Below are 14100 nucleotides of genomic sequence, written 5' to 3' on the forward strand. Positions count from 1 at the left end.
CAACTGTTGGGTCCATTTTGACTATCTCTTCTTCAAAGTACATTAAGAATATACCTGCCATATAACAATGAGACTGATCCATTCTTTTCAGTGGGTATTGTTTATGTAATAGTTTTGAAGTGAGAAAAATACCATAGTCTTAGTGTCTGGACCAAAACAGATATCAGAGCAGGTACTGCACATTTGGATCTTAAACCATCAGATGCAAATTTCATAAAAATTAGGCATAATACAAAATTAGCAGACTCATTGTTGACTAGGTTTTTAAAAAGTCCTGACCTTCTATAGATAGTTTTATAACATAATCCTATCTCACAGAGAACTGCCCCTCAAGTACTCTAGATCACAGCAGTTCAGTCATTATACAGAAAAAGAGAAATAAGAAAAGAAAATTAAGAAGATTCCATTTTGAAGACAGTCAAACTAATACACCTCCCATGAGAATATAAAGAAAGCAAGGGAGTGTTTTAAGGGCTCTTGTTAAATTCTTTTATTAAGTAGACCCAAATGTGACTACACAAAATTAGTTAGGATCAGAGTTGGGGTGAAGTTAAATGGATTCTGTGATAATTTTCTCCTCTCTCTTGAGATTCTTAACTGCACAGTCCATCTGAATTAATTGTATGAGGAATAAATTTTAGAAAGAAAGAAGTCATTCCTGCTAGCATGTAGGGGATAGCAGAGTTCAGGTCAGAACCTCCTGGGAGTCAATTATTAGTTTCTAGACTTGAACACTATATGTGCAATATTTTCATGAAAAAATATAACTGTAGAAGGCTAAGGTAACTGTTTCTTTCATCACTGTTTAAGTTCAGTACCTTGTCTGACCCAATCTCCATGATGAAGTTTGTGCCCTAACGTGTAGCAACATTTGTGATGTCCAGGGCGCAGCTCTGCCCAGTTAATGGTCACTGTTGCTTCTTCATCTTCACATGCACCAGCAGGATGCTCAAAAAGGGAAATCAAGGCTGTTGTGAAAGCAATTACTTGAACCTTGAGAGAGACATTGCAAGAAAAATAAATATATGTAGGGTGATTGTTGAAAGAAGATTCTGTGTTTTTTAAGATTAATAAGGAATAGATATTGAACAAACAGGCATTTATTTAATATTATTTAAAAGTAACAAGCAGTTATATTGAAAGGCATGACACTACAAGGTTACTAAGGCAATTGCCAAGGGCATTTATTTGTTTGCTTTTATGATATATTTGTCATTAAAAACAGTAAGGATGAAAAACTTACATAATTATGAAATGAAACTGTTCAAATTAGGCTATTTCAGCATTCATAGACATATTCTATGTCTATGTCATTCTTTAAAAAAATCATTTTTCAGAGTCGTAGAATTTGATGGAAAAACAGAAATCACTGTATGCAGTCTCTGAGGTTTGGTGCTGCTCTCCTTAACGCATCTATTCCTTTGTCACTTGAGACAGGAAATAAGCATGTCCCTGGAGCCCACTACTGAGAAGCCTGAAACCCTATGAATAAAAATCTGAATAATCAATATGAAACAGTTGTGAGACATAACTTTAGACATTTAACATTATATGTTGATTAACATTGGTATCTAATAGATTAAGCATCCTATGGTGAAAAAGTTAGCAAATACTTTTTCCTAAATAAAGAAAATGAGTCTATACCTAGGCAAGAAAACCACAGTGAAGATTGGTTTTCATAGGCAAGAAGAGGAACTATGACCTAGTCCATCTTTTTCATGTCCGTGGTATGTGGCCTTGTAATCTATAAAGCAGTTCAATTAGGAGGTCACATTCATTACACTCTATTTCTATTTTGAGCTATAGTTTGATGATTGTATCCATAATGTACAACCTTATCCTCCCCTCACTTACCTTTCCAGTTATGTCCCCAAAAGAAAGAATTGACTCATTGGCATCAAGAGGGTTGTACCAATAATCCATACAAATTGGTGTTCCTTTCAGGCCTTGGAGTTTATATTGACAAGGAAATTCTTCTTTGGACAGTAGATCATAGAAACAAATCTCTTTACTTGTAAAAGCCACTGCTATCTAAAGTAACAAAACATAAAATCAGAAAACATTTTTGATGGATTAGTGAAATGAAAATGAAAAGCAGACATGTAAATCATCCAGTCCCATCACTTCATGGAAAATGGATGGGGAAAAATGGAAACAGTGACAGACTTTATTTTCTTGGGCTCCAAAATCTTTGCAGACATTGAGTGCTGCCATGAAATGAAAAGACACTTGCTCCTTGGAAGAAAAGCTATCAAAAACCTAGATAGTGTTTTAAAAAGCAGAGACATTACTTTGCTGACAAAGGTCCATACGAGTCAAAACTATGGTTTTTTCCAGTAGTCATGGATGGATGAGAGAGTTAGACTTTAAAGAAGGCTGAGTGCCAAAGAATTGATGCTTTTGAACTGTAGTGTTGGAAAAGAACTCTTGAGAGTTCTTTGGACTGCAAGGAGATCAAACTAGTCAATCCTAAAGTAAATCAATCCTGAATATTTTTTGGAAGGATTGATGCTGAAGGTGAAGCTCTAATACTTTGGCCACTTGATGCGAAGAACCAACTGACTGGAAAAGACTCTGATGTTGGAAAAATTGAGGGCAGGAGGAGAAGGGGTGACAGAGGATGATATGGTTGGATGGCATCACGGACTCAATGGACATGAGTTTGAGCAAGCTCCAGGAGATGGTGAAGGACAGGGAAGCCTGGCATGCTGCAGTCCACGGGGTCGCAAAGAGTCAGACATGACTGAGCTACTGAACAACAACAAAAACCAGAACAGAGGTATCACCAGAGATATCTGCAAAGACCATGGGCTAGGTGTGTGTGGTGGCAGAAACTCAGGGTCTAGAGATCAGAGTTACTCCAGGTCCCAGCATCAATGTATGGTCCAGCAAACCCTTGTACATCAAAAATCTGCTTTTCCATCTTCATGTAAATTGTCTTTATCCCCTTTGAAATACCAAACCACCACTCCAACACCCTCTTCTGTCTTTCCTAAAGATGGTATTTTTCACAACCTAGACAGCATATTAAAAAGCAGAGACATCACTTTGCTGACAGAGGTCTGTATGATCTAAGATATGGTTTTTCCACTATACAGATGTGAGTTGGACCATAAAGAAGGCTGAGTTGAGTGCCAAAGAGTTGATGCTTTTGAACGTGTTGCTGGAAAAGACTCTTGAGAGTCCCTTGGACTGCAAGGTGATCAGTCAATCCTAAAGAAAATCAACCCTGAATATTCATTGGAAGGACTGATGCTGAGGCTGAAGCTCCAATACTTCGGCCACCTGATATGAACAGTTGACTCATAGGAAAAGACTCCGATACTCAGAAAGATTGAAGACAGGAGAAGGGGCTGACAGAGGATGAGAGGGTTGAATTGTATCACTGACTCAATGAGTATAAGTTTGAGCAAACTCTGGGAGATAGTGAAGGAAAAGGAGGTCTGACATGCTGCAGTCCATGGGGTTGCAGAGTCAGACACAACTTAGCAACCAAAGAACATCAACAACAAAGATGGTATTTAAGGTGAGGGCTTTGGACATTTTGGTGAGTTACTCAGTTCATCTGAGATCCTTCTGATATACATGTTATTCCCAACACCAGGAATGCCAGGTTAGTTTAACATACAAATATCAACTAATGTAATACTCCATATTAAAAGAATGAAGGAGAAAGGCTATATTATCATCTCAATATCTGCAAAAAAGCATTTTACAAAGACCTATGCATTTTCATGATAAAAATATTCAACAAATCAGGAATAGAAAGAAACTTGATAAAGAGAATGTACAAGAAAGAAAAAATCTACAGCTGATATTATACTTGATGGTGAAAAACTGAATATATTCTCCCTAAGATCAGAAATAAAACAAGGATGTTCACTCTTACCACTTCTACTCAATGCTGTGCTAGAATTTCTAGCCAGGGAAATTAGGCAAGAAAAATAAACAACAGCAAAACCAATTAAAATTAATAAATGAATTCAGCAAAGTTGCAGGGTAGGGTATAAGATCACTTTTATAAACCTATTTATATTCACTAGCAATGGACAATCGAAAAATGAAATTATCAAAGAGGATGTTAATAGAACAAAAAGAAAAAGCACTAACTGGGATACAATATTTTTAAATTATCACATAATTGCGCATACATAGAATATATACAGAATTCTCAAAACTCAATAATAACAAGGTAAACCCAATAAAAATGGTCAAAGAATTTGAACAAACACTTCACTGAAGAGGATATATAGGTAGCAAACAAGCACATGAAAATATGTTCAACATTATTACTCATTAGGGAAAAGTGAAATCACACCTCGATAAGATAAAATACAAACCTACTAAATGGGCTAAAATTAAGGGAGAAAAACTTCATCATACCAAGTATTGGTGAGGATATGTTATATCAAAAGTGGAATATTACACAACCATAAAAGATAAATTTCTCATATATCCAACAGCATAGATGAATCTCAAAATAATTATGCTAATTATGTTAAAGAAGCCAAACCAAAAAAGAAAAGTTTACACACTGTATAATGTCAACAGATGAGAAAATGCAAACTATAGTGACAGAAAGCATATCAGTGGTTACTTGACAAGTAAGGAAGGGCGGGGCTGGATGAAGGATTACAAAACTACTTGAGGAAAATCTGAGGGTGAAAAAATGCATTCATTATCTTCATCATACTATTGATTTTTCACAGCTATATACATATATTAAAATCTGTCAAATTGGATTATTTTAATATATGCAGTGGATTTTGTATAATCACACCTAAACAAAGCTGTCTAAAAAAGAAGAAAAAAATATAAATGTTAGTGCTGGGTTAAAACAAAGGAAAGGCTAAGATTTAATTATCAGTCCTGGAAAGCAGAAACAGTACAACATAGTCATTACCTGATACCAACACAAACATTACATGATAATACAGAATGTTACCAGGGCTTCCCAGGTGGCGCTAGTGATAAAGAACCCAGTCAATGCAGGAGATGTAAGAGATGTGGGTTCGATCCCTGGGTTGGGAAGATTCCCTGAAGGAGGGGACAGCAACTCACACCAGTATTCTTGCCTGGAGAATCCCAGGGATAGAGGAGCCTGGCAGGCTACAGTCCATAGGATTGCAAAAGAGTAGGACATGACTGAAGCAACTTAGTATACACGCACGCACAGAATGCTACACACACATACCAAAAAAAGTATAAACTAGAAACATTTTTAATCCACAGCAGCTAAACATTAACATCAGATCCTTAGCAAGAAAGAACTGGATATGACATCAACTGCCACTGGGGACACAGCAAAATTCTAAAGCACAGGTTCAGAAATCAAGCCGCCTTGGTTTACAAATCTTGCAACCCTGACTGCATCCTGTGTGACATGGGGCACATATCACAAGCTCTCCTTGCCTCTCTCTTTCTTAAATTGGGAATAAATCCCCTTGAAACTGATTATTCATTGGAAGGACTGAAGCTAAAGCTCCAACACTTTGGCCACCTGATGCTAAGAGTATACTCATTGGAAAAGGCCCTGATGCTGGGAAAGACTGAGGGCAAGAGGAGAAGAGGGTGACAGAGGATGAGGTGTTGGACGGCATCATGGAATCAATGAAAATTCATTTGAACAAACTCCAGGATATAGTGAAGGACAGAGAAACCTGGCAAGCTGAAGTCCATGGGGTCACAAAGAATTGGAGACCACTTTGTGACTGATCAACAAGGTGATCTGGAGATGATTAATAGAGCAAGCCATGTTACATAGAAAGCTAATGTTCATGATGATTATTTTTTAATGGTTCTTGGCAGTAGAACATACTATTCCCCACTTGAAAGAATCTGGCTCTTTGGAGCCATTCAAATGGCTGCTTCTGGGTCTGGCGTAATACATATACAAGATAATCCTGGAACATCTAGTCTACCCAGGAAATGAGGAAGCTTTGAAAGACAGATAGGGTTATATCAGAAAAGACTCCAGCTAACTTGTACTAGTTCCATTGTCCAAAGATGGTATAATTTAGGGGGGCAGGATAATAACTCAGTGGATAGAGATATACCAAATTTGTTTAAACCCATGAGTTTATAATGATATTGATAACAATAATGATATAGCACTCATTTTTCATCTAATTAGAAAGGTAGCTAATTATTTTGAATACTGCTAAATAAAAGGAAAGACCTGGACATTTATTCCTCTTTTGTTAACAATTTGTATTCAGTTCAGTTCAGTTCAGTCACTCAGTCATGTCTCTTTGTGACCCCATGAATCGCAGCACGCCAGGCCTCCCGGTCCATCACCAACTCCCAGAGTTTACTCAAACTCATGCCCCTCGAGTCAGTGATGCCATCCAGCCATCTCATCCTCTGTCGTCCCCTTCTCCTCCTGCCCCCAATCCCTCCCAGCATCAGGGTCTTTTCCAATTTGTATTACACAGTCACCGATGACGGGGAGTTTCTTTATTTTATAGAGGTATTCCAGCTTATAAAGAAAGAGGAAATGATGAAATTAGAATATCACCATCTTGCAACTCCTGATAAATTGATGTATCTAAGAATAATCCATAACATCTGTTAACATCCCAAGAAGAGAAAGAACCAGGCATTTTGTGCCCTCTGACTGAGGAACACCTCTTCTAAAATATACAGACGATCAAGTCTTTTGACTTGAGGACCAATTTACTGGAAACACAGAGAGCAAGTGGCCATGTTAAACAACCCCATGCAAACAGTCTGAGAAATTTAGACTGTGAGAAACTCTAATGGACAAACACCTAGCTTCTTGAAGAACAGCAATAGCAATGACAACAAAATACAAAACAAAAATGAGATGGAGGAAAATGTGTGAATCAAAAAAGACATATCAACCATTCATAATGTTTGGACCTTATTCATACCTTGACTCAAACTATCAAAACAAACAACAAACTATTAAAAAATCATAAGACAATGAAATATGTTCATGACTGGATATTTGATTATATTAAGGAATTATTGTTATTGATATAAATGTGATATGGTATTATGGTTGTGCTAAAGAGACATTTTTCAGAAATACTGAAGTATCTACAGATTAAATGATTGGAATTTTGGATTTCAGTATAAAGAGGAGATGTAGAAGGAACAGAAGGGCTGTGAATTGGAAATGGTTAAGGGTGAATATTGGCTCTTAATGGGATTATCTCTGTTTGTGTGTGCACTTTAATTTTTTCACAGTAAAATTTACCATCTGCTTAATGTAATATAAGAATATGGATTTTTTAAGCTGCATTATTCCCTCAGAAACTGACTTTCCTTTCAGTATGTTATCTTCCTCATAGGTATGGTTACATGAAGGTATCTGGACTGATACTGATGATGGACTACCCATCAAAATTAAAAAACTGACTAATCCAGCAGTCAAAATCAGAAAAGCAGTTTCCTGAAATTGCAGGTTTCCTGAAATTTTCTGATCTGTGCCTTGCACTTGGACAGCCTCTCAACTCTGCATATAAATGTATATACTTTCAGATTGCCAAAAACTACAGAGGCATGAAGGTCTTATCAGCGAGTAATGCACCCTGACCTCATGTGGGACAGAGCCAAGGATCTGAGTCACCACCGGCTTTGGCATTTAAAGGCACACAGCAGAATAGTTTGGGAAATGGAATAATTCACTTAGCTTGACGTGCTCCCTCCAGGTCAGATTAAAGGTGTGGAAGAACAATGCAGTTCTCTATCACTGCTAGTGTTACACTTGCTATTTATCAGGAGTCCTGTCTCATCATTTCCTCCCTTTTACAAGCAATAAATTCATTTACACAGACTATGTACCTTGTTTACATTTTCCAGAGAAACCATACTTGTCACCCACAGGTGCTTTAGCTTGGTGGCATCTGAAGTGATGGGAAGTGTTTTTTGCAGCTTTAAATTCTCTCCCCAGATTCCTACTGAACCTTCCTTACTGATGGTCAGATAACGACTTGAACTTTTTAAGAAAATTACTCTTTGGATGGTATCTTTGTGTTTCACTGGGAGAAATTCAAGGTCTCTCCACTGGGGAACCACAGTTGCCTTTGCTTGTTCATCTTTCTCATAAAGTGTTAACAGCAGAAACGAAGTCAGCTTGTCCCAATTAATGAAGCCCTCTTGGGCCACATCCACTTTATCAAAGAGCTCTCCATATTCTTCCTTTGTGCCCCAGCCAACAATCTCTGTCATTCTCTGCACAAACTCTTCTCTGGACATACAAATGGTTTGACTGGGCTCTGAGGGCTAGAAACAAGAACAAAAATAAGACATCAGTGAAAGAGACCACTGTGCTACCCTCAAAGGTGAATCTCATCAGCAATTCTTCCAAGATGCAAAAAAAATACCTTCTAACCTTACAATGGTGTTACACTGAAGTAAATTTGGGCTGCGGAGCAAATAATTGACAGATCTGCAAGCTGACATCCTCAATCACAGATGTCCTTGTAATTGGCAGAGGGAAGCAGGAAAGTCAGAGATTTGATATGATGATGGATGCAGAGGTCAGAGAGACACAGGACTGTGAACCAACGCATGCAGGTGACCTCTAAAAGCTGGGCAAGGAAAGGAATCAGAGGGCCTCCAGAAGGAAGACCATCTTGACCACACCTTGATATTAGCCCTGGAAAATCCATTTGGGAATTCTGAGCTGTAGAACTGTAAAATAATACAGGTATGTGTTTTATGCTACTAAGTTTGTGGTAATTTGTTATTTCATCAATAGGAAATGAATATTGTGGTTTAGAGAAAATAGATGAATCCCTGAGGAGAGTTTAGCATTGCCAGCAAAATGGTATCACAGTGACACTTTAATCCAAGAGCAAGAAGTCACCTATACGAACCCACAATTACAAAAACAGTGAAATCTTATAAGTTGATTTTGGTTATTCATGATAGTTATGCATTATAATGGTTATATGTTCTACAAACACAAAATTAGCAGATACTGAACAATGGCTTTTATGGAAAGACACAGTTAGGTTTCTGTGAGGCTCTGGTCACAATATTTTCTTCAACTGGTCAAATCATAATTTTGTTTTATGTCTGTTTCCATTGAAAGACATTTTAATATATATTGTTAATTCTAACATTGAATTCATGGCCAACAGCACTATAACTTATGACTGAATGGAGCTTATCTAAGACATGTATTTTCTCCAAAAGGCACAGCACAGGCTCCTTGCATTTAGACAGAACTTTACCCTACACTTGCGGAGCCTTTTTAAAAAGTGAAAATCACCAAAAAAAAAAAAGCTCAAAATGCAAAAACCTTACACTAAGTAGGGCACAGGTAGAACCCCTGTTTATAGTGCAGGAACAGGAAAAGGAGGCGAAGTGTGTACGTAAAACAGATAGCTAATGGGGAGGTGCTGTGTAGTACAGGGAGCTCAACCTGGTTCTCCATGACAACACAGACGGGTGGGATGGAGTGGGAGATGGGAGGGAAGTTCAAGAGGGAGGAGACATATGTATAACTATGGCTGATTCATGTAGATGTACGGAGGAAACCAACACAACATTGTAAAGCAATTATCCTTCAATTAGAGTAAATAAGTGAAAAAATAAAAGAAGGCAGGGTGTCATCAAGTTTGACCTCAGCATGAAACAGACACACTGGGAGACTGCAACTTTTGGACATTCTGTACATGGCTGTGAATGTAGAGTTCCAAAGAACAGCAAGTAGAGATAAGAAAGCCTTCCTCCATGATCAGTGCAAAGAAATAGTGGAAAACAATAGAATGGGAAAGGCTAGAGATCTCTTCAAGAAAATTAGAGATACCAAGGGAACATTTCATGCAAAAATGGGCTCAATAAAGACAGAAATGATATGGACCTAAGAGGAGCAGAAGATATTAAGAAGAGGTGGCAAGAATACAAAGAAGAACTGTACAAAAAAGATCTTCACGACCCAGATAAGCACGATGGTGTGATCACTCACCTAGAGCCAGACATCCTGGAATGTGAACTGAAGTGGGCCTTAGGAAGCAATCCGATGAACAAAGCTAGTGGAGGTGATGGAATTTCAGTTGAGCTATTTCAAATCCTGAAAGATGATGCTGTGAAAGTGCTGCACTCAATATGCCAGCAAATTTGAAAAACTCAGCAGGGGCCACAGGACTGGAAAAGGTCAGTTTTCATTCCAATCCCAAAGAAAGGCAATGCCAAAGAAAGCTCAAACTACTGCAATTGCACTCATCTCACACACTAATAAAATAATGCTCAAAATTCTCCAAGCCAGGCTTCCACAGTATGTGAACTATGAACTTCCAGATACTCAAGCTGGTTTTAGAAAAGGCAGAAGAACGAGATATCAAATTGCCAACATCCTCTGGATCATCGGAAAAGCAAGAGAGTTCCAGAAAAACATCTACTTCCGTTTTATTGACTGTGCCAAAGCCTTTGACTGTGTGGATCACAATAAACTGTGGAAAATTCTTAAAAAGAAGGGATTATCAGACCACCTGACCTGCCTCTTGAGAAATCTGTATGCAGGTCAAGAAGCAACAGTTAGAAATGGACATGGAACAACAGACTGGTTCCAAATAGAAAAAGGAGTACATCAAGGCTGTATATTGTCACCCTGCTTATTTAACTTATATGCAGAGTACATCATGAGAAATGCTGGGCTGGATGAAGCACAGCTAGAATCAAGATTTCCAGGAGACATATCAATAACCTCAGGTATGCAGATGACACCACCCTTATGGCAGAAAGTGAAGAGGAACTAAAAAGCCTCTTGATGAAAGTAAAAGAGGAGAATGAAAAGATTGACTTAAAGCTCAACATTCAGAAAACTAAGATCATGGCATCTGGTCACATCACTTCATGACAAATAGATGGGGAAACAGTGGAAACAGTGAGATATTTTATTTTTATGGGCTCCAAGATCACTGCAGATGGTGATTGCAGCCATGAAATTAAAAATTGCTTGCTCCTTGGAAGCAAAGTTATGACCAACCTAGACAGCACATTAAAAAGCAGAGACATTTTTATTCATTTCTATACATATTTTGATTTCTTTTTTGATTTCTTCTATGATTTATTGGTTATTCAGAAGCGTGTTATTTAGCCTCCATATGTTTGAAGTTTTAACAATTTTTTTCCTGTAATTGAGATCTAATCTTACTGCACTGTGGTCAGAAAAGATGACTGGAATGATTTCAATTTTTTTGAATTTTCCAAGACCAGATTTATGGCCCAGGATGTGATCTATTCTGGAGAAGGTTCCGTGTGCACTTGAGAAAAAGGTGAAGTTGATTGTTTTGGGGTGAAATGTCCTATAGATATCAATTAGGTCTAGCTGGTTCATTGTGTCATTTAAGGTTTGTGTTTCCTTGTTAATTTTCTGTTTAGTTGATCTATCCATAGTTGTGAGTGGGGTATTAAAGTCTCCCACTACTATTGTGTTACTATTAATTTCCTCTTTCATACTCGTTAGTGTTTGCCGTACATATTGCGGTGCTCCTACGTTGGGTGCATATATATTTATAATTGTTATATCTTCTTCTTGGATTGATTCTTTGATCATTATATAGTGACACTGTAAAAGCAGTGCTAAGGGGAAGGTTCATAGCATTACAAGCTTACATCAAGAAACAAGAAAAAAAACCAAATAAATAACCTAACTCTACACCTAAAGCAATTAGAGAAGGAAGAAATGAAGAACCCCAGGGTTAGTAGAAGGAAAGAAATCTTAAAAATCAGGGCAGAAATAAATGCAAAAGAAACTAAAGAGACCATAGCAAAAATCAACAAAGCTAAAAGCTGGTTTTTTGAAAAAATAAACAAAATTGACAAGCCATTAGCAAGACTCATTAAGAAACAAAGAGAGAAAAACCAAATTAACAAAATTAGAAATGAAAATGGAGAGATCACAACAGACAACACTGAAATACAAAGGATCATAAGAGACTACTACCAGCAGCTCTATGCCAATAAAATGGACAACTTGGATGAAATGGACAAATTCTTAGAAAAGTATAACTTTCCAAAACTGAACCAGGAAGAAATAGAAGATCTTAACAGACCCATCACAAGCAAGGAAATCGAAACTGTCATCAAAAATCTTTCAGCAAACAAAAGCCCAGGACCAGATGGCTTCACAGCTGAATTCTACCAAAAATTTAGAGAAGAGCTAACACCTACCTTACTCAAACTCTTCCAGAAAATTGCAGATGAAGGTAAGCTTCCAAACTCATTCTATGAGGCCACCATCGCCCTAATTCCAAAACCAGACAAAGATGCCACCAAAAAAGAAAACTACAGGCCAATATCACTGATGAACATAGATGCAAAAATCCTTAACAAAATTCTAGCAAACAGAATCCAACAACATATTAAAAAAATCATACACCATGACCAAGTGGGCTTTATCCCAGGAATGCAAGGATTCTTTAATATCTGCAAATCAATCAATGTAATACACCACATTAACAAATTGAAAGATAAAAACCATATGATTATCTCAATAGATGCAGAGAAAGCCTTTGACAAAATTCAACACTCATTTATGATTAAAACTCTCCAGAAAGCAGGAATAGAAGGAACATACCTCAACATAATAAAAGCTATATGTGACAAACCCACAGCAAGCATCACCCTCAATGGTGAAAAATTGAAAGCATTTCCCCTGAAATCAGGAACAAGACAAGGGTGCCCACTCTCACCACTACTATTCAACATAGTGTTGGAAGTTTTGGCCACAGCAATCAGAGCAGAAAAAGAAGTAAAAGGAATCCAGATAGGAAAAGAAGAAGTGAAACTCTCACTGTTTGCAGATGACATGATCCTCTACATAGAAAACCCTAAAGACTCTACCAGAAAATTACTAGACCTAATCAATGAATATAGTAAAGTTGCAGGATATAAAATTAACACACAGAAATCCCTTGCATTCCTATATACTAACAATGAAAAAACAGAAAGAGAAATCAAAGAAACAATACCATTCACCATTGCAACAAAAAGAATAAAATACTTAGGAGTATATCTATCTAAAGAAACAAAAGACCTATACATAGAAAACTATAAAACACTGATGAAAGCAATCAAAGAGGACACAAACAGATGGAGAAACATACCGTGTTCATGGATTGGAAGAATCAATATTGTCAAAATGGCTATTCTACCTAAAGCAATCTATAGATTCAATGCAATCCCTATCAAGTTACCAACGGTATTTTTCACAGAACTAGACCAAAGAATTTCACAATTTGTATGGAAATACAAAAAACCTTGAATAGCCAAAGTAATCTTGAGAAAGAAGAATGGAACTGGAGGAATCAACCTGCCTGACTTCAGACTCTACTACAAAGCCACAGTCATCAAGACAGTATGGTACTGGCACAAAGACAGGAATATAGATCAATGGAACAGAATAGAAAGCCCAGAGACAAATCCACGAACCTATGGACACCTTATCTTTGACAAAGGAGGCAAGGATATACAATGGAAAAAAGACAACCTCTTTAACAAGTGGTGCTGGGAAAACTGGTCAACCACTTGTAAAAGAATGAAACTAGAACACTTTCTAACACCATACACAAAAATAAACTCAAAATGGATTAAAGATCTAAATGTAAGACCAGAAACTATAAAACTCCTAGAGGAGAACATAGGCAAAACACTCTCCGACATAAATCACAGCAAGATCCTCTATGACCCACCTCCCAGAATATTGGAAATAAAAGCAAAACTAAACAAATGGGACCTAATGAAACTTAAAAGCTTTTGCACTACAAAGGAAACTATAAGTAAGGTGAAAAGACAGCCCTCAGATTGGGAGAAAATAATAGCAAATGAAGAAACAGACAAAGGATTAATCTCAAAAATATACAAGCAACTCCTGCAGCTCAATTCCAGAAAAATAAATGACCCAATCAAAAAATGGGCCAAAGAACTAAACAGACATTTCTCCAAAGAAGACATACAGATGGCTAACAAACACATGAAAAGATGCTCAACATCACTCATTATTAGAGAAATGCAAATCAAAACCACAATGAGGTACCATTACACGCCAGTCAGAATGGCTGCTATCCAAAAGTCTACAAGCAATAAATGCTGGAGAGGGTGTGGAGAAAAGGGAACCCTCTT

The 14100-nt window shown here is 37.3% G+C and overlaps 1 protein-coding gene across 1 annotated transcript in view; it reads right to left on the reverse strand.

Moving 5' to 3' along the window:
• WDR49 (WD repeat domain 49) overlaps positions 1-14100 on the reverse strand; it is a 194823-nt gene that overhangs the window by 126572 nt on the left and 54151 nt on the right. The window contains exons 3-5 of the mRNA XM_061168263.1: positions 7810-8250; positions 1855-2031; positions 819-993 (exon numbers count right to left, since the gene is read on the reverse strand). Of these exons, the coding sequence (XP_061024246.1) occupies positions 819-993; positions 1855-2031; positions 7810-8250 (793 nt within the window). The remainder of the gene's footprint in view (positions 1-818; positions 994-1854; positions 2032-7809; positions 8251-14100) is intronic.

The sequence above is a fragment of the Dama dama genome, chromosome 19, assembly GCF_033118175.1.
Source record: "Dama dama isolate Ldn47 chromosome 19, ASM3311817v1, whole genome shotgun sequence".
Lineage (NCBI taxonomy): Eukaryota > Metazoa > Chordata > Mammalia > Artiodactyla > Cervidae > Dama > Dama dama.